We start from the raw sequence: 20,789 nt of genomic DNA, 5'->3' as shown, positions 1-20,789 counted from the left end.
GTGGTACATATACACAATGGAGTATTACTCAGCCATTAAAAAGAATACATTTGAATCAGTTCTAATGAGGTGGATGAAACTGGAGCCTATTATACAGAGTGAAGTAAGCCAGAAGGAAAAACACCAATACAGTATACTAACACATATATATGGAATTTAGAAAGATGGTAACAATAACCCTGTGTACGAGACAGCAAAAGAGACACTGATGTATAGAACAGTCTTATGGACTCTGTGGGAGAGGGAGAGGGTGGGAAGATTTGGGAGAATGGCATTGAAACATGTAAAATATCATGTATGAAACGAGATGCCAGTCCAGGTTCGATGCACGATACTGGATGCTTGGGGCTAGTGCACTGGGACGACCCAGAGGGATGGTATGGGGAGGGAGGAGGGAGGGGGGGTTCAGGATGGGGAACACAGGTATACCTGTGGTGGATTCATTTTGATATTTGGCAAAACTAATACAATTATGTAAAGTTTAAAAATAAAATAAAATTTTTAAAAAAAGAACCCAAGATAAACATAAGAAAGTAAATGATAAAGATCAGAGCAGAAGTCAGTGACATAGGAAACAAAAACAATACAGGATATCGATTTAAAAATCAGTTTCTTTAAGGAGGTCAATAACATTAATAAACCTCATGTCAGATTCACCAGGACAAAAGAGAGAAGACAAAAATTTACCAATATCAGAAATGAGAGCAGTGACATTATGTTCTTCAGATCTGAATACATTAATAGAGGAATATATTTTAAACAACCTTATGCCATTATTTTTTTCATTCAAAAATATTGCTAAAAAATTCTACCCATCACCTGAGCCTTCAGTGAGTCTTGGTAATAGCATCAAAAATCACTGATCATGGATCATCATAAATATAATAAACATGAAAAATTTGAAATATTGGCAAGAATTACCAAAATGTGACACAAAGTGAGCAAATGCTGTTGGAAAAATGGCACCACAAAGCCATTTGCTTGACTATGCCATTAACTTTGACTGCTCTGAAAAAATGGACACAGTTTTTTTAAATACAAACTTCCAAAACTCACTAAAATGAAATAGATAACCTGAATTTAGAGTTTAAATTTTTTCCACAAAACAAACTTTAGGCCCAGAAGTTTTTTCAAGCATTTAAAGAAGAAACAGTACTAATTCTACTTAAACTCTTCCACAAAATTAAAGAAGAAGGAATAGTTAACTTATTTTATGAGGCCACTATTACCTTGATACCAAAATATGACAAAAACATTATAAGCAAATTAACAGACCAACATCTGCCATGAGCATAGATGCAAAAATTCTAAAGAAAAATTTGGCAAATTGAATCTAGCAACATGAAAAGTGAAAGAAATCATGAATGTGTGGGGTTTATCTCAAGGATGCAAGATCGGTTTAACATTCAAAAATCAATTATTGTTATTCAAAAATTTAAAAAGAAAAACTATGATTATGTCAGTAGAAACAAAACAAGTTGGCAAAATGCAATGTTTGTCCCTAAATTTTTTAAAAAACCTCAGAAGAGTAGGAATAGAGGAGAACTTCTTCAGATTGATACAAGGCATCTACAAAAACCTACAGATAACATCATACTTAATAATGATAGACTGTATACTCTCCTCCTAAGATTAAGATCAAGAAAAAAACATCCACTGTCATCAGTTCTGTTCATTGTGCTGAAAGTTCTAGTCAGTACAGTCAGGCAAGAAAAAGTAATATCAGACTGGAAAGGAAGAAATAAAATTTTGTATTCACAGATGATATGCCCACTAACATGAAAACTATAGAATCTACAAAAAAAGTTACTAATAGATGAACTATTATCTATAGTTCTATATATAGAAGAACTAATAGATGAGTCTGACAAAAAGTTACAAGGAAAAAAGTCAACATCCAAAACCCAAATTAATTCCTATATATTTTCACAGAACAATTGAAATTAAAAAGCTGTATGTATAAAAAATATTTCAAAACACATGAAATAGTGATGAATCTGACAAATAATGTGCCAGACCTATATATTAAAAACTACAAAACATTGATGAGATAAATTAAGAGGATCTAAATAAATGCAGAGAACAGAAGTCTCAGTGTTGTTCACATTTATGGATTTATAACTCAGTGCAATCACAATCAAACTTGCAGCAAACTTCGTGTAGAAATTAACAAGCTAATTCTGAAATTCATATAGAAATGCAAAGGACCTAGAAAAACAAAAATAACACTGAAAAAACTTTGAGCCGAAAGATTAAAGTCACTACCTGACTTCAAGATTTATTATAAAGCTATAAATAATCAAGGCAATGTGGAATTAGTCTCAAGATAGACAAATATTAATAGGTCAATGGAGCAGAATTAAGAATACAGAAATAGGCACACATGTGCCTAACTGATTTTCTACATGAGTGCCAAAGCAGGCCATTATAGAACATACAGTTTTTGTGACCATTGGTGGAACAAATGTATACCCATATGCAAAAAAACAAAACAAAACAAAACAAAACTTTGATTCATAGTGTGAAATATATATAGAGAGATTAATTCAAAATAGATCATAGATCTAAATACAGAACATAAAATTTAAAAACTTCTAGGAGAAAACAGGAGACATGTCTTTGTGACCTTAAATTAAGCAAAGATTTCTTAATATTCAAACCCAAAAGCAAAAAAACAAACAAACAAACCAAAAGCACAATCCATAAAGAAAAAAAACTTGATAAGTTAGACTTCATCAAAGGTAAAACTTCTGTTCTTTAAAAGGCATTGTTTAGAAAATGTAGACAAGCCATCATCATAGATTTGTACAATACATTGATATATGTCATAAAGGACTTGTTTTCAGAATATGTAGACTTATTTTCAGAATATGTATGAACTTTAGAAACTCAGGTGACCATAAACAACCAATAAAAAAAGAGCAGAAGATTTGACCAGATACTTCACCAAAATATACAGATGGCCCATAAACACATAAAAAAAGATACTCTACATCATTAGGCATTAGGGAAATGCAGAATAAAACCATAATGAGATACAACCACACACTTCTGTTTTTAAATATTTTTTATTTTTCTTTTTTGCCCACAGCTCTTGACATGTGGGATCTTAGCTCCCAGACCAGGGGTTGAACCCATGCCTCCTGCTGTGGAAACATGGTGGCTTAACCCTGGACCTATAGGGAAGTCCCATGACCACACACTTTTAGAACAGCTAAAATTAAAAAGCCTGAACATTATCAGTTGTTGGTAAAATGTGGAAAGACTATACCTCTCATATTCTGCTGGCTGGAATGTAAAACAGTACAACGCTTTGGAAAACAGTATGAAAGTTTCTTAAAAAGTTTAATATACACTTACTTACCTTGCTACTTAGCCATTTCACACCTAGGTATTTACCCAAGAGAAATAAAGGGAAATATCCATACAAATACTTGTACACAGATATTAATAGCTATGTTTCTAAGAGCGAAACAACCTAAATGTCCATCAACAGATGAATGGATAAACAAATTGTGGTATATCCATTTGATGAAACATTACTCAGCAAAAAAAGATAATGAACTATTACTTCATGGTACAACATGGACAGATTGAAAAGGAATTATGCCAAGTAAAAGCTACCAAACAAAAAAGAATATACTGTATGATATATGGAGAATTTTTATAAAATTCTGAAAATACAAACCTATGTATAGACAGAAAGCCAGCTCTTGATTTCTGAGGGCAAGAAGGCAGGAGTGAAGGATTTTAAAAGGGCATGGTGAAACTTTGGGGGATAATAGAAATGTCATTATTTTGATTTTACACACATTATTTTGGTTTTGCACACATATGTTTATATATACTTTTAAAACTCATCCCTCTAGTATATGCTTTTAAAATGTATTTTATTGTTTTCAACTATATCGAAAAAAAATCTGTTTTTTTTTTTTAATTCTCTCAAAACCATTTCTCCTCCAAATCTATGGGTAGGAAATAAGTGGGAAAAAAGCTATCTCTCAATGGGGCAAAATCTCTAATGCCCCCTTCTGATGTGGTAAGACTGTATAATGAAAAAAAAAAAAAAGCACATCTCAGATAGGAAAGCCAGGAGCTGTGGTGAAAAATGGACTGAGAAATTACTCCCAAGTGAAAGAACCACAGTCTAAGCAAGTATTTTTCTTCACCTTCAGGGTAGAAATCCTCAGGTTGCTTCCAATAGGATTTCAGAGTTGTGATGGACTCCACAGGGTGCCAGTTGGTTTACTGTGCACCTCCTAATGAGAGGACTACTGTCCACACCTGATTCACATCAAACATGTCCATTTGATTTGTTCTTGCCATGGAAATGTGAGAGAAGTGACATGCACTGATTTCTGAGCAGAAGCTTTAACAGATCCTATGTTTGGGCAATTTTTCTTTTCTGTCTGCCACAAAAACAGCATTCCCAGGTAGGAGTTGCTCCTTGGGCTACATCCCAGAACAAAACACGAGGAGTAGAGCAGCAGATGACATATAAGCAAAAAAATAAACTTTGACATTGTAAGCCTCTGAGATTACAGACATGTTGAGTTTTGGATGATTCTGAAATTAAAAGAGCAATCAGGTGGAGAGTTGGAAACATGAGTCAGATACTAACAGAACAGATGTGCAGTGGAGATAAAATCTGGGAGTTGTCAGCAACTATATTGCATTTTAACCATAGGCGTGGATAAGATCAGTTAGAGAAAGGGGAGAGAGAGAGAAAAAGAGGCCCCAGAATGAAGTGCTGAGGAACATGAACATGTAATTGACAGGCAGATAAAGATGAGTCTGCAAAGGAGACAGGAATGGCCAAATATTTGGAAGAAAGCCACAAACGAGGTTTTAGTGTAATCCTACTTTTGCTGTCCTCATTCTTTTGTTCCTTCTGCTTCACTTCCTCTTCTCTAGCCTAGAGACTGCTGAGCAAGCATCAGAACCTGCTAGATCTGCCTCACATTTTAAAAGATAAATCTTCCTTTTATATTGCTGGATTTTGAGCCCCATCTGGACAGGGACCCTGTCCTCATGCACCTCTTTCTCTCCAGGGCTTGATGACACTGTCCTGTCCATAGTGTGCCTAGTGGGCAGGAAAGTCCACCCTGCTGCTTGCCAATTTCTTCTCCTTGGTCTTTCACTTTAATATTCTTTTCTCCAAATACCCATACTATTCTTGCTCAGGCTTTGTCACTATTTGTATAAATATTGAGTAGATACGTAAAAGATTTAGATGGGTTTAAAGTGTGATGCTGGATCATTGAAAAAGCAAGAGAGTTCCAGAAAATCATCTATTTCTGCTTTATTGACTATGCCAAAGCCTTTGACTGTGTGGATCACAATAAACTGTGGAAAATTCTGAAAGAGATGGGAATACCAGACCACCTGACCTGCCTCTTGAGAAACCTGTATGCAGGTCGGGAAGCAACAGTTAGAACTGGACATGAAACTACAAACTGGTTCCAAATAGGAAAAGGAGTACGTCAAGGCTGTATGTTGTCACCCTGCTTATTTAACTTCTATGCAGAGTACATCATGAGAAACGCTGGACTGGAAGAAGCACAAGCTGGAATCAAGATTGCCGGGAGAAATATCAATAACCTCAGATATGCAGATGACACCACCCTTATGGCAGAAAGTGAAGAGGAACTAAAAAGCCTGTTGATGAAAGTGAAAGAGGAGAGTGAAAAAGTTGGCTTAAAGCTCAACATTCAGAAAACGAAGATCATGGCATCTGGTCCCATCACTTCATGGGAAATAGATGGGGAAACAGTGTCAGACTTTATTTTGGGGGGGCTCCAAAATCACTGCAGATGGTGACTGCAGCCATGAAATTAAAAGACTCTTACTCCTTGGAAGGAAAGTTGTGAACAACCTAGGTAGAATATTCAAAAGTAGAGATATTACTTTGCGAACAAAGGTCCATCTAGTCAAGGCTATGGTTTTTCCAGTGGTTATGAATGGATGTGAGAATTGGACTGTGAAGAAGGCTGAGCGCCAAAGAATTGATGCTTTTAAACTGAGGTGTTGGAGAAGACTCTTGAGAGTCCCTTGGACTGCAAGGAGATCCAATCAGTCCATCCTAAAGGAGATCAGTCCTGGGTGTTCATTGGAAGGACTGATGCTAAAGCTGAAACACCAGTACTTTGGCCACCTCATGTGAAGAGTTGACTCATTGGGAAAGACCCTGATGCTGGGAGGGATTGGGGGCAGGAGGAGAAGGGGACAACAGAGGATGAGATGGCTGGATGGCATCACCGACTCGATGCACATTAGTTTGGGTGAACTCCAGGAGTTGGTGACGGACAGGAAGGCCTGGCGTGCTGCGATTCATGGGGTCGCAAAGAGCCAGACACGACTGAGCGACTAAACTAAACTGAACTGAAAGTGTGAAGAACTACAATACAATGACCACTCAGTTTAGGAAAAAGAAGCTTACCATTAGCATTGAAGTCCCTTGGTGCTTCACCCTAATTCCACCACATGGCATCCTTGAAGAGAAGGGTAATTCCTCACACTGATTAAAGGCATCCACAAAATACTACAGAAAACACCTGTTGTTCCTTTGCTTCACTCTATAATTTTACTGAAGCTTCCCCAGGTAGCAGTAGTGATAAAGAATCAGCCTGCAAGTTTGGGGATGCAGGAGACATGGGTTCAATCCCTGGGTCTTGGAAGATCCCCTGGAGAACAAAATGGCAACCCACTCCAGTATTCTTGCCTAGAAAACTCCATGAACAAGAGCCCTGGTGTGCTGTAATCCATGGAGTTGCAAAGTCGGACACAACTGAGCATGCATGCATGTAATTTAACTGAGTATGTCTGTATTCCAAAGAAAAAGATTTTGCATATATTTTGTCTTCATGGAAATAAAATTATACTATATGCATTACTCAGTGATTTACTCTTTGTGCTCAAGATTATGTCCCTGGGATTTTTGTCCATGATGTTACATGTAGCTGAAAATCTTCATTTCTTCATCTGCATTATGTTCTAAAGTATACCACAATTTACTTATCTTTTTTGCTTTAGCTATATTTCATAACTTTTGATGTGTAGAAATTTCACTATTATTCAATTCTAAGTATTTTAAATGTAAATTATGATTTTTCATTTGATCCAAGAGTTAATCAGAAACACATTTTTTTTTTAATTTCCAAATACATGGAGATATTTATCTTTTCTTACTGATATTTCTTGTATTCAGAGAATATAGATTATCACAGTGCTGTTCAGTAGAGGTATAATGTGAGCCATATATGTAATTTTTACAAATTTAATTGCCACATTAAAAGAGTAAAAATAAACAGGTAAAATTTATCTTAATATATTTTAGTTAACCCAGTATATCCAAACTATTATTTAAATATCTAATCATTTATTAAAATGATCAGACATTTCAGATTTTTTTGAGTTTTCAAATCTGCTGTGTATTTTACATTTATAGCACATTCTAATTTGGACAAGTATTACTTTAATTGCCTGGAAGCTACATATGACTAGTGGCTACCATTTTGGACTATACAGGTTTATAGTATTTAACAGTTATTTAAAATTTGTTGCAATTTATGTTCTGGCCTAGTGTGTGGTCAATTCCATGTAAACTGAAAAATATTTATATATTTTCCCACTAATTGGGAATATTAAATCAATATCCCTGAAATTATCTTATTTGCATTAGTTCAGTTCAGTTCAGTTGCTCAGTTGTGTCCGACTCTTTGTGACCCCATGAATCGCAGCATGCCAGGCCTCCCTGTCCATCACCAACTCCCGGAGTTCACTCAAACTCACGTCTATCGAGTTGGTGATGCCATCCAGCCATCTCATCCTCTGTCGTTCCCTTCTCCTCCTGCCCCCAATCCCTCCCAGCATCAGAGTCTTTTCCAGTGAGTCAACTCTTCTCGTGAGGTGGCCAAAGTACTGGAGTTTCAGCTTCAGCATCAGTCCTTCCAAAGAACACTCAGGGCTGATCTCCTTTAGAATGGACTGGTTGAATCTCCTTGCAGTCCAAGGGACTCTCAGGAGTCTTCTCCAACACCACAGTTCAAAAGCATCAACTCTTCGGCACTCAGTCTTCTTCACAGTCCAACTCTCACATCCATACATGACCACTAGAAAAACCAGAGCCTTGACTAGACGAACCTTTGTTGGCAAAGTAATGTCTCTGCTTCTGAATATGCTATCTAGGTTGGTCATAACTTTCCTTCCAAGGAGTAAGCGTCTTTTAATTTCATGGCTGCACTCACCATCTGCAGTGATTTTGGAGCCCCCCAAAATAAAGTCTGACACCGTTTCCACTGTTTCCCCATGTATTTCCCATGAAGTGATGGGACCAGATGCCATGATCTTCGTTTTCTGAATGTTGAGCTTTAAGCCAACTTTTTCACTCTCCTCTTTCACTTTCATCAAGAGGCTTTTGAGTTCCTCTTCACTTTCTGCCATAAGGGTGGTGTCATCTGCATATTTGAGGTTATTGATATTTCTCCTAGCAATCTTGATTCCAGCTTGTGTGTCTTCCAGCCCAGCATTTCTCATGATGTACTCTGCATAGAAGTTAAATAAGCAGGGTGACAATATACAGCCTTGACATACTCCTTTTCCTATTTGGAACCAGTCTGTTGTTCCATGTCCAGTTCTAACTGTTGCTTCGTGACCTGCATACAGATTTCTCAAGAGGCAGGTCAGGTGGTCTGGTATTCCCATCTCTTGAAGAATTTTTCACAGTTTATTGTGATCCACACAGTCAAAGGCTTTGGCATAGTCAATAAAGCAGAAATATATGTTTTTCTGGAACTCTCTTGCTTTTTCCATGATCCAGCTGATGTTGGCTATTTGATCTCTGGTTCCTTTGCCTTTTGTAAAACTAGCATGAACATCTGGAAGTTCATGGTTCACGTATTGCTGAAGCTTGGCTTGGAGAATTTTGAGCATTACTTTACTAGCGTGTGAGATGAATGAAATTGTGTGGTAGTTTGAGCATTCTTTGGCATTGCCTTTCTTTGGGATTGGAATGAAAACTGACCTTTTCCAGTCCTGTGGCCACTGCTGAGTTTTCCAAATTTGCTGTCATATTGAGTGCAACACTTTCACAGCATCATCTTTCAGGATCTGAAATAGCTCAACTGGAATTCCATCACTTCCACTAGCTTTGTTCATAGTGATGCTTTCTAAGGCCCACTTGACTTCACGTTCCAAGATGTCTAGCTCTAGGTGAGTGATCACACCATAATCACAGAAAACTAGTCAATCTAATCACACTAGGACCACAGCCTTGTCTAACTCAATGAAACTAAGCCATGCCCGTGGGGCCACCCAAGACGGGCGGGCCATGGTAGAGAGGTCTGACAGAATGTGGTCCACTGGAGAAGGGAATGGCGAACCACTTCAGTATTCTTGCCGTGAGAATCCCATGAACAGTATGAAAAGGCAAAATGATAGGATACTGAAAGAGGAACTCCCCAGGTCAGTAGGTGCCCAATATGCTACTGGAGATCAGTGGAGAAATAACTCTAGAAAGAAGGGATGGAGCCAAAGCAAAAACAGTACCCAGTTGTGGATGTGACTGGTGATAGAAGCAAGGTCTGATGCTGTAAAGAGCAATATTGCATAGGAGCCTGGAGTGTCAGGTCCATGAATCAAGGCAAATTGGAAGTGGTCAAACGAGATGACAAGAGTGAACGTCGACATTCTAGGTATCAGCGAACTAAAATGGACTGGAATGGGTGAATTTAAGTCAGATGACCATTATATCTACTACTGCGGGCAGAAATGCCTTAGAAGAAATGAAGTAGCCATCGTGGTCAACAAGAGTCCGAAATGCAGTAGTTGGATGCAATCTAAAAAATAACAGAATGATCTCTATTCGTTTCCAAGGCAAACCATTCAATATTTGCATTAAGTCCTCTATAATTTTTACTGAATTATTTGTCTGGTTGACCATAGGTTGCTACAATAGATATTACAGGAGGACCATTCACATAACAGCCTAGAGTTGTGCAGTGTACACTTCCATGCCTTATACATTGGTCCCAGATTGACTTACTATAACTAAGGAAGCTATGTTTAATTCTGCAGCTATGGTGTGGGTTTGACAGTGTTTCCTTTAAGTTCCAAAAAGTTTTGCTTTATATATTTTGAGGGTATTTTAGTAGGTGCTATAAGTTTAGAATATTCATAGTGAATTATCCTGTTAGTATTATCAGCCCAGAGTAATGAACTTTTGTCTTAAAGTCTATTTTGTCTGATATTAATATAGTTGCATACTTCTTTTTCTTTAATATTTCCCTGTTAGAAATCTTTTCATGTCCTTATGTTTTAGGAATGTCTTTTACAAAGAGTCTATTGCTAGAGTTTGTATTTATCAAGCCTGTTTCTGTCTTTTAACTCATGAGTTTAGTTTATTTGCCATTATTATGATTGTTACTCTAAGCTTTCTATTTCTCCCTCTTTTTCTGCACTCTTTTCTCCTTTTGGGCCTTGGACAGGGGCAGTATTGTTAGAGTTTCTTTTATGTTCTTAGTGCATCTTCTTCTAGTGGCATATTCTATTCTTTTAGTGGTTATTTTTGAGATTTTTACCATGCATACTTAATGAAGTGCAAAATTAATGTATCCTGAATAATGCAAACTTCTCTTGAATATCTCAAACTTCTCTTGAATAACACTTGAGCTCTGATAGTTGCCATCCTGACATACATTCTATATTTTTGTTTAGTGTTCTACTTCTGATCTTTTGATAGCCCCACTAATTATATGCAGTCAAAACCAATTTTTTATACAGGTGATATTTATTTAGAAGGACCTACATACAGAGTCTCTACATAATTTTCAAGGTCTAGCACAATATGAAAATGTGGAGCCTCTTCAAAAAAAGACAAAGGAACTTTTCCTTTCCTTCACCATCTTCTCTCTCTCAATTGGTCATGGTCTTTTTTTGTTTATTTGTTATTGAATCTCATGCTCCCTTGGGCACAGAGAAATCCCAGCATGGATGCAGGCTCTCACAGGCACCAGGGACCTGCCCCAGACTCAGCAAACGGGACACAGTTAGCAGACCCAACCCTCCCCTGCCTGTGCCCAGGCCTGCTTCTCACTAGAAGCAGAGGATGGCAGGAGGTGGGACTATGTGTGAGCCAAGATTCCAAGCCCCTAGTACATGCCTGACTGTCCTATCAGACCTCACTTACAAAGCACAGATTCAAAGATAAAGTTAACTTCTCAATGGTGACCACAGAGCATTAAACCTGAAGTGCAGTCTCCTTCAGAGTATAGGCCCTATACAACTATCCTGATCACACACACAAGAAGCCCTCCCTGCCTGTATGTTTGCCAGTTCCTTTGCTCACCATTTTTTCTTGATCATCTGCCTTTCCTTCTGAAATCATATTCCTTCCTGCAAAGCATATTTTTTAGCAGTCCTTTAACCATCAGTAAACACAAGATTTTATTTTTCTGAGCATATTTTATTTCAGCCTCTTTCTGAAAGATAGTTTTGCTGGGTACCCAACTTCAGGTTGATGGTTATTTTCTCATGGGATTTTTAATGTTGTTGTCTTTGTCCTTCCTTATTTTTACTGGAGAGTAAGCTTTCAATATGTTTGAGTTCCTTTGAAGATAATGTTTTGTTTCCTCTCCATCTTCTTTTGATGTCTCTTTAACTTCAGTATTCTTCATTTTCACTACCAGGTCCCATGTATGAGATTTATTTTTATTTATCTTGCTTGGAATCCTTTGGGCTCCCTAGTTTGTTGTAATGTCCTTCCTCTCCCTTTCTCTTTGCTTCTGAAATTAAAAATAGATAAATATTAGATCTTTTCACTTTGTCCTCCACATATCAAGCTCTTTTTTATTTTACATATTTTTTACTTCCTGTACTCAGTTCAGTTCAATCACTCAGTCGTGTCTGACTCTTTGCGACCCCATGAATTGCAGCATGCCAGGCTTCCCTGTCCATCACCAGCTCGTGGACCTTGCTCAAACTTATGTCCATTGAGTTGGTGATGTCATCCAACCATCTCATCCTCTGTCAGCCCCTTCTCCTCCTGCCTTCAATCTTTCCCAGCATCAGGGTCTTTTCCAATGAGTCAGTTCTTACATCAGGTGGCCAAAGTATTGGAGTTTCAGCTTCAGCATCAGTCCTTCCAATGAATATTCAGGACTGATTTCCTGATGGACTGGTTGGATCTTCTTGGAGTCCAAGGGACTCTCAAGAGTCTTCTCAAATACCACAGTTCAAAAGCATCAATTCTTCAATGCTCAGCTTTTTTTATAGTCCAACTCTCACATCCATACATGACTACTGGATAAACCATAGCTTTGACTAGACAGACCTTTGTTGGCAAAGTAATGTCTCTGCTTTTTAATATGCTGTCTAGGTTGGTCATAGCTTTTCTTCCAAGGAGAAAGTGTACTTTTAATTTCATGGCTGCAGTCACCATCTGCAGTGATTTTGGAGCCCAGAAAAATAAAGTCTCTCACTGTTTCCATTGTTGCCACATCTATTTGCCATGAAGTGATGGGACCAGATGCCATAATCTTAGTTTTCTGAATGTTGAGTTTTAAGTCAGCTTTTTCACTCTCCTCTTTTCACTTTCATCAAGACATTCCCCAGTTCCTCTTTGCTTTCTGCCACAAGGGTGGTGTCATCTGCATATCTGAGGTTATTGATATTTCTCCCAGCAATCTTGATTCCAGCTTGTGCTTCATCTAGCCCGGCATTTCACATGATGTACTTCCTGTACTGCACTGTGTATAATTTTTTGAATCTCTTTTTCAGCTTATTACTTCATTTATTAACTGTGAGTAATCTGTTATAGGATTATCTACTGTGTTTTTCATCTCAATTATTATGTTTTATTTCTACAAATTCAATTGGTTCTTTTCAGATTTCATTAGTCATTTAAGTTAATCTTTCATTTCTTCTAACATACTGAATATCCTTATTTTATATTCTATACCTAAAAATACTTTAGAATTTGTGACTTTGATTACGCTATCATTTGTGTCTGCTCATCCTTCCTCTTCAGTTCAGTTCAGTCGCTCAGTCGTGTCTGACTCTTTGCGACCCCATGAATTGCAGCACACCAGGGCTCCCTGTCCATCACCAACTCCCGGAGTTCACTCAGACTCACGTCCATCGAGTCAGTGATGCCATCCAGCCATCTCATCCTCTGTCGTCCCCTTCTCCTTCTACCCCCAGTCCCTCCCAGCATCAGAGTCTTTTCCAATGAGTCAACTCTTCGCATGAGGTGGCCAAAGTACTGGAGTTTCAGCTTTAGCATCATTCCTTCTAAAGAACACCCAGGGCTGATCTCCTTTTACTGGCTTTTAAAAAAATAAATTTGTGAGTTTTAAAATTATGATCTCATGGGTCTTGAATTTTAGTCTGTAAGAATTCTTTGAGTTTCAGATTTAAGTTGGTTTCTCCCCAAAATGTTGGTGTTTTTCCTACCAGGCATCTGGAAGCAAGGTTATCCTAGCATCATTTTATGATATCTCCTCAATTTGAAGCTTTTTGGGACACTCAGGTAGTGTGAGTTCAGGATAAAAACCTGCATTGGTATTGGCTTGCATTTACAAATTCTTGTGAGAGATTTGTATTTTCCCCTCCATCTAGCACAAAATTCAAGCTAGAAATTTGGGTTTTGTTCCTTGACAAGAGATGTTATTTGTATTTTGTACATACTGGGTGTGAATTTCATATTCTGACATACAGTATGACAGAAATGACATACTGCATATGTTGCTCTTTGAGATACAATTTTATGCAGATAAGTTTCCTCTCAAGCTCTTCCTTTCTCTCCTGACTCCAGTGCCCTTCATGGCTATGAAATTTAAGGCTCAAGTACATCATATTTGGAAAGTACTTTCAAAGTGAGAGTTGGCTTTAATTCTCAACTTATTGTTGGAGTTATTCCTTTCACTTCATTTTTTTTTAATGAAATTTGGAGTAATTTTGTATTTACAGAAAAGTTAACAAAGACAGTAAAAGGATTTCTTTCCTGGTCCCATTTTTTATAACCATGGCACATCTGTAAAAACTAAGAAATTAATATGGGTATAATACAATTAACTAACCTACAGACTTTATTCAAATTTCACTAGTTTTCCACTGATAACCTTTTCCTGTTCTTTTCTTGATTTGTGTGTCCTTCATCTTCCTAACTTTTTGTCCAGGTCACTAATGAATTTTAAGACTTTTTTTTTAATAAATGAAAAAACATTTACTTATTTTCAGTAGAAAAGTTGTCAAGGTACCTAGTCTGACACATTTCTAAAAAGAAGTCTAAGGAGTTTTATCCTTTTCAATCATCATCACTTGAATAATATTTGTAATCCTGGTTACCAAGTCCAGCTGCCTTTGTGACCTCAAAATTTTCTAGCCCAGAAATGTAGGCACTATTTTTATTAAAAAATGTTTAACAATATTCTAAGAGTGAGGCAAGAATAGAGATCAAGCAATAGATTGACAATCTATCACAATACTCTAGGTGGGAAATAAAGTCAATAACCTTAACTGTTGGTAGTCATAAAGGAAGGGAGGAAATAGTTTGAGGTACACCAAGGAGCAGAATACATAGAACTTGTTACTGAATGGAAGGGCTTCCCTGGTGGCTCAGATGGTAAAGAGTCTGCCTGCAGTGCAGGAGACTGGGATTCAATCCCTGGGTCAGGAAGATCCCTGGAGAAGGGAATGGCTACCCACTCCAGTATTCTTGCCTGGAGAATCCCATGGGCAGGGTAGCCTGGTGGGTTATAGTCCATGGCGTTGCAAAGAGTCAGATGTGACTGAGCAGCTAACACACACACACATACACACTGAATGGATGCGGTAAAACAAGAAGAAGGAAGAGTCAGCGATGACTCAGGGATTTCTTGCTAAAGATTTTGATTGTTGAAGCTTTCAGAGTCCAAAAGAAAGGCAACATTGTGGAAGATGAAGTTGAATTTCTTTTTTGACATGTGGACTCTTTAGTGTTAATGGCTCATCAGAGTGGAGATGTTTAACAGGAAGTTATAAATGAAAGTCACAAATCTGAGAAAGAGGATGATGATGAAAAGCAAAGGGATTATAAAGAGGAATAAGCAATGGAGAAGAATCACTTACACAGAAAATAAGAAAGGTTATGGTGATTATAGAAGGGGGTGTGGGACTCCCTGACTGAAAGGCATGCTTTTGCCACAACTTGTGGTGTAGTATTAAATACTGGGAGTGAGTAGCCTTTCCTTTCTCCGGGGGATCTTCCCAACCCAGGAATTGAAGCCAGGTCTCCTGCACTGTGGGTAGATTCTTTACCAGCTGAGCCACAGTGGGGCTGGATCATCAAAAAAACAAGAGAGTTCCACAAAAACATCTAATTTGCTTTATTGACTATGCCAAAGACTGCGTGAATCACAACAAACTGTGGAAAATTCTTAAAGAGATGGGAATACCAGACCACCTGACCTGCCCCCTGAGAAATCTGTATGCAGGTCAAGAAGCAACAGTTAGAACTGGACATGGAACAACAGACTGGTTCCAGATCGGGAAAGGAGTATGTCAAGGTTGTATATTGTGACCCTGCGTATTTAACTTATATGCAGAGTACATCATGTGAAATGCTGGACTGCATGAAGCACAAGCTAGAATCAAAATTGCCAGGAGAAATATCAATAACCTCAGATATGCAGATAACACCACCCTTATGGCAGAAACCAAAGAAGAACAAAAGAGCCTCTTGATGAAAGCGAAAGAGGAGAGTGAAAAAACTGGCTTAAAACTCAATGTTCAAAAAACTAAGATCATGGCATCTGGTCCCAGCAGTTCAGTTCAGTTCAGTTCAGTTGCTCAGTTGTGTCCGACTCTGCGACCCCATGAATCGCAGCATGCCAGGCCTCCCTGTCCATCACCAACTTCCGGAGTTTACCCAAACTCATGTCCATCGAGTTGGTGATGCCATCCAGCCATCTCATCCTCTGTTGTCCCCTTCTCCTCCTGCCCCCAGTCCCTCCCAGCATCAGGGTCTTTCCCAATGAGTCAACTCTTCGCATGAGGTGACCAAAGTATTGGAGTTTCAGCTTTAGCATCAGTCCTTCCAATGAACACCCAGGACTGATCTCCTTTAGGATGGACTGATTGGATCTCCTTGCAGTCCAAGGGACTCTCAAGAGTCTTCTCCAACACCTCAGTTCAAAAGCATCAATTCTTTGGTGCTCAGCTTTCTTTATAGTCCAACTCTCACATCCATACATGACCACTGGAAAAACCATAGCCTTGACTAGACGGACCTTTGTTGGCAAAGTAATGTCTCTGCTTTTGAATATGCTATCTAGGTTGGTCATAGCTTTCCTTCCAAGGAGTAAGTGTCTTTTAAAATCATGGGTGCAGTCACCATCTGCAGTAATCTTGGAGCCCAAAAAAATAAAGCCTGACACTGTTTCCACTGTTTCCCCATTACTTCATGGCAAATAGGTGTGGAAACAATGGAAACAGTGAGAGATTTTATTCTTTGGGGCTCCAAAATCACTGCAGATGGTGACTGCAGCCATGAAATTAAAAGCACATTTTCTTCTTGGAAGCAAAGCTATGACCTACCTAGACAGCATATTAAAAAGCTGAGACATTACTTTGCCAACAAAGGTCCATCTAGTCAAAGCTATGGTCTACCCAGTAGTCATGTATGGATGTGAGAGTTGGACTATAAAGAAAGCTGAGTGCCAAAGAATTGATGCTTTTTTTTAAATTTTATTTTATTTTTAAACTTTACATAATTGTATTACTTTTGCCAAATATGAAAATGAATCCACCACAGGTTTTGAGAAGACTCTTGAGAGTCCCTTGGACTGCAAGGAGATCCAACCAGTCCATCCTAAAGGAAATCAGTCCTGAATATTCATTGGAAGGACTGATGCTGAAGCTGAAACTCCAATACTTCAGCCACCTGATGTGAAGAACTGAGTCATTAGAAAGGACCCTGATTCTGGGAAAGATTGAAGACAGGAGGAGAAGGGGACGACAGAGGATGAGATGGTTAGATGGCATCACCAACACAATGGACATGAGTTTGGGCAAGCTCCAGGAGCTGGTGATGGACAGGGAAGCCTGGTGTGCTGCCGTCCATGGAGTCACAAAGAGTCGGACACGACTGAGCGACTGAACTGAAGTATAGTATTTAAAGGCTTAATTTCAGTACCTCTGTGACTGTTCTCATAAATCTCTCGCACTTGCTTCCACTCAGAGGGTCACAAACTTAGCTTTAAGAGCCAATTACCTGGATTAAAAGATTAAAATGTTCTTTGTGTTTTCTCTCCTATTTTCTATTATGTTTTGTATTATGCTACATCTCAGACATTACCCTTTACTTAATTTGGTTTGTTCCTATTAGCATTTGAGATAAATGAAAGGAAAATAAATCTAGCAGAAACCACAAATGTGCTGATTTTGTGGCACAGCCCAGCATATTTTCCTTTTTTAAAGAAACAAAATATTATCTATTGTCTAGTGTCAGAATTTAATCAGAAACTTTGGAACCACAATGTATAGTATTTTATTATATTTGTGACTCTACATATGTTGTTACTGTTTCATATAAAAATAATAATAATACTTATTAAGCAAAAATTAAGCCTGACCTTGTTGCCAGTGTTTTAAAATTGCTATTAACAGTTAAAATGGTATGAAATATCATATGTTTTTTTCTAAGGGGAAGAATATACAGATTGAGTTGTGAAATAATTTCTAGAGCCAGGAATTGTAATTTAGGAAGAGTGTTATGGGTGTGTCTTGACTCATTTGTCGTGTTTACGGTTTTCAGGGAGTTGATGCTGATTTCACATCAGAAAAGCATCGAGCAGCTGCAAGAAACCCTTAGACAGAAGCTGCTGAACGATGATAACTGGAGGGAGAAGGTAACGAAAATGTGACTTTCAGCAGTATGTGTCTTATTTGCTTTTTAAAAATTCTGTCCGTTTGCCAGACTACTTCAAATAGGTTTCTTTGTTTCTATGCACACCTTTGGTTCCTTCTGGAGCTTCCTAGATCAAACATGCTTATGACATATGTTTTTTCCAAAATATTAGACAAATAGGAAATTAAAAGGTAAAAATAGAATTTGAAACCTTAATAGTTTAAGATAGCTTTTCATTCTCATGTAAAAGCATAATTTTTACTTTTGAATATTTACTGTTTTTCCCCATAAAATGACAGAATCTGCATTTGACCATATCCTTAAAAACAGGGGAACATTAATTCATTCTTACAGTTCCTGCCTTTAAGAAGATAATAAAAGAGAATGAAAAATGACTTAAAAATATTCAGTTATGAACTTTTGGCAGTGAAGTAAGTATTTAGCTCACTATTTACAGAGAAAATGTTTGCTTTTATAGTATGAAAAACTTTTTCATTGATTTTTGTCTTCAGAGTTTTCTATATTTTCAAATTTTCAGCAGTGAATATATATTTCTTTCATAACTTTAAAGAATACAAATTATACTTTTAAAATTCTTAGCCTCTGCTTTCTCAGGCCTTGCACAGCTCTAGTCATTAAGGCTAGACATCATCTCCCTGTTATAAACTACAGATATTTTTTGACTGATCCCTCAGCTTTATCATGTATACTGTGCTGAAACCTTTGCAACCAGCTGTGTCTCTTCCCCTACCAGTACCTAATCCTAGCTCTAGCCTTCTGTCTCGTTTTTCTGATTATGTCTCACATGTGCATCAGAACTAGAGCTGGCTACTGAAATTCAGATAACTTGACTGAAGTCCTGACAGACTGTTTGGTTATCATTAGATTCTTCTCCTCGGTGACTAGACCTCATAACTTGTAACCCTAAGCAACAAGCAGTGGCCACTTTCAAACTAACATCTCCACCTGGAATCCCCCACTCTGTCATCTACAAATGAAATCCTCTAGGTGTTGTTGCTGGCTCAGGTCAATTCTAAATTTGTCACTTTCGTCTCCAGCCTTCACACAGTTGGTCATATCCAGTCTGGCCCTGTGTATGTCAATCTCCCTTCCCTTGTTGTTTGGGAATGTGTTGTAGCACACTCGGGCTATAACAAAGATGATCACTACAACAGCAGTTCCATATGGGCAACAGTAAAAATGTGAGAATATGGACTATGTATCTCATTCTTATTTTATTTTGTGGCATAGGCTTTTTCTTCTCTTCCTTCTCTAAAGACCACACCCCTTTAATTCTTTAAATATTATTTTTAGCCTCAGTGTACTCAGTTGGCTAATGTATTCCTATTCATTTCCCATATCCTTACCAATCCATGTTTATGTGTGAAAAGATGATCTGCCTACCTTTAATAAAAATCTAAAAAGTTCAAATTAAAGCAATGAGAGAGAATTTTTTACGGCTTCTGTATTGTCTTGTGATGAAGGTCATTAGACAGTCTTTCATTCATACTCTTTAAGGGACTGAAAATTACAACACTTTGAAGCGTAGTTTGACTATATGTATGCGTGCATGCTCAGTCACTCAGTTATGTCTGACTCTTTGTGACCCCATGGACTGTAACCCACCAGACTCCTCTGTCCATGAGATTCTCCAGGCAATAATACTGGAGTGGGTTGTCATTTCCTCCGCCAGGGGATCTTCCCGAACCAGGGATCAAACCTGCATCTCCTGCATTGGCAGGCAGATTCTTTACCGTTGAGCTGCCTGGAAAGCCCTGGCTATATGTATAAAGAGATATTATAAACATTTCATCCTTTTCTTTTTGGTCTCATCTTGTGAGTCAGAAATTTCACTGATAGAGACTTCCCTGGTAGTCCAATGACTAAGATTTCACACTCCCAATTCAGGGGCCCAGGTTTGATCCCTGGTTAGGGAACTAGATCCCACATGCTACGACTAAGAGTTTGCATGCCACAACTAAAAGATCCCTCATGCCACAAGTAACACTCCACACAGCTAAGTAAATAAATAGACATTAAAAAAGAAAGAAATTTCACTGATGGAAGTAATGTCTGTAGAGATTCACAGATCTTTCCCTCAAACTCCTTAGTTCCTCTTCGACTGAGAGAGTGAACTTTCCTGCCTTTGCTTATGTATAAGTTCCTCGTCTCCATTATCACACATCACCAACATCCTTCAGATATTAATCCATTGGAGAAGTCTCAACACTTATCATCCAGTCTAGTACTGTTGCTCAGTGTGCCCTGTGCCTAAAGTGCTAACACAGCACGTAGACCAAGTTAGTGTTAGCATCTGACCATATAAGTGTACAGGGTGGCCTGGTGTGCTGCGATTCATGGGGTCGCAAAGAGTCGAACACGACTGAGCGACTGATCTGATCTGATATAAGTGTATGCTCTTGCTTTATGCTAAGTTAATTTGTTGATGAAAATAAATCTATATAAGATTCTCTAAGTTCTTATTAAGATCATGGATATCTTTCTAATAAATTAATTACATCATAGATGTATTTGGCTCATATAATTTTCTATAATATAAATGGATATTTCATTTTTTGAGAGGACATGACTTTTTGTTAATAAATTTTATCATTTAGTTTAGCAGTAAATCAAGATCCAGACCAGTAAAGCCAATGAATGATAATTATCCTTGGCTGAGTTAGTTATCGAGACTATGAATAAAAAGTTCCCTGAAAGTCCTCTCATGAGAAAGAAGAATCACTAATATGACATTGTCATCTCTTTCTTGGGTCACTGTGCCTTTGCGTAGGAATGAAATGTTCCCTTTACAAATATATAATACACATATTAGAATAAACTTCATAACTTAAATGCTTTTAACATTCAAAAACAAGTAGATAGCAATTTATGTCTGTGCTTAATT

The 20,789-nt window shown here is 37.8% G+C and overlaps 1 protein-coding gene across 3 annotated transcripts in view; it reads left to right on the top strand.

The window, feature by feature from the left end:
• LEKR1 (leucine, glutamate and lysine rich 1) overlaps positions 1–20,789 on the top strand; it is a 214,911-nt gene that overhangs the window by 157,165 nt on the left and 36,957 nt on the right. For all 3 annotated transcript variants that reach the window (XM_061417727.1, XM_061417712.1, XM_061417718.1), the window contains one exon: positions 17,792–17,885. In XM_061417727.1, the coding sequence (XP_061273711.1) occupies positions 17,792–17,885 (94 nt within the window). The remainder of the gene's footprint in view (positions 1–17,791; positions 17,886–20,789) is intronic.

The sequence above is a fragment of the Bos javanicus genome, chromosome 1 (genome assembly GCF_032452875.1).
Source record: "Bos javanicus breed banteng chromosome 1, ARS-OSU_banteng_1.0, whole genome shotgun sequence".
NCBI classification, from domain to species: Eukaryota; Metazoa; Chordata; class Mammalia; order Artiodactyla; family Bovidae; genus Bos; species Bos javanicus.
Note: the sequence above shows the minus strand (reverse complement) of the source record. Positions and strands in the feature narration are given on the sequence as shown.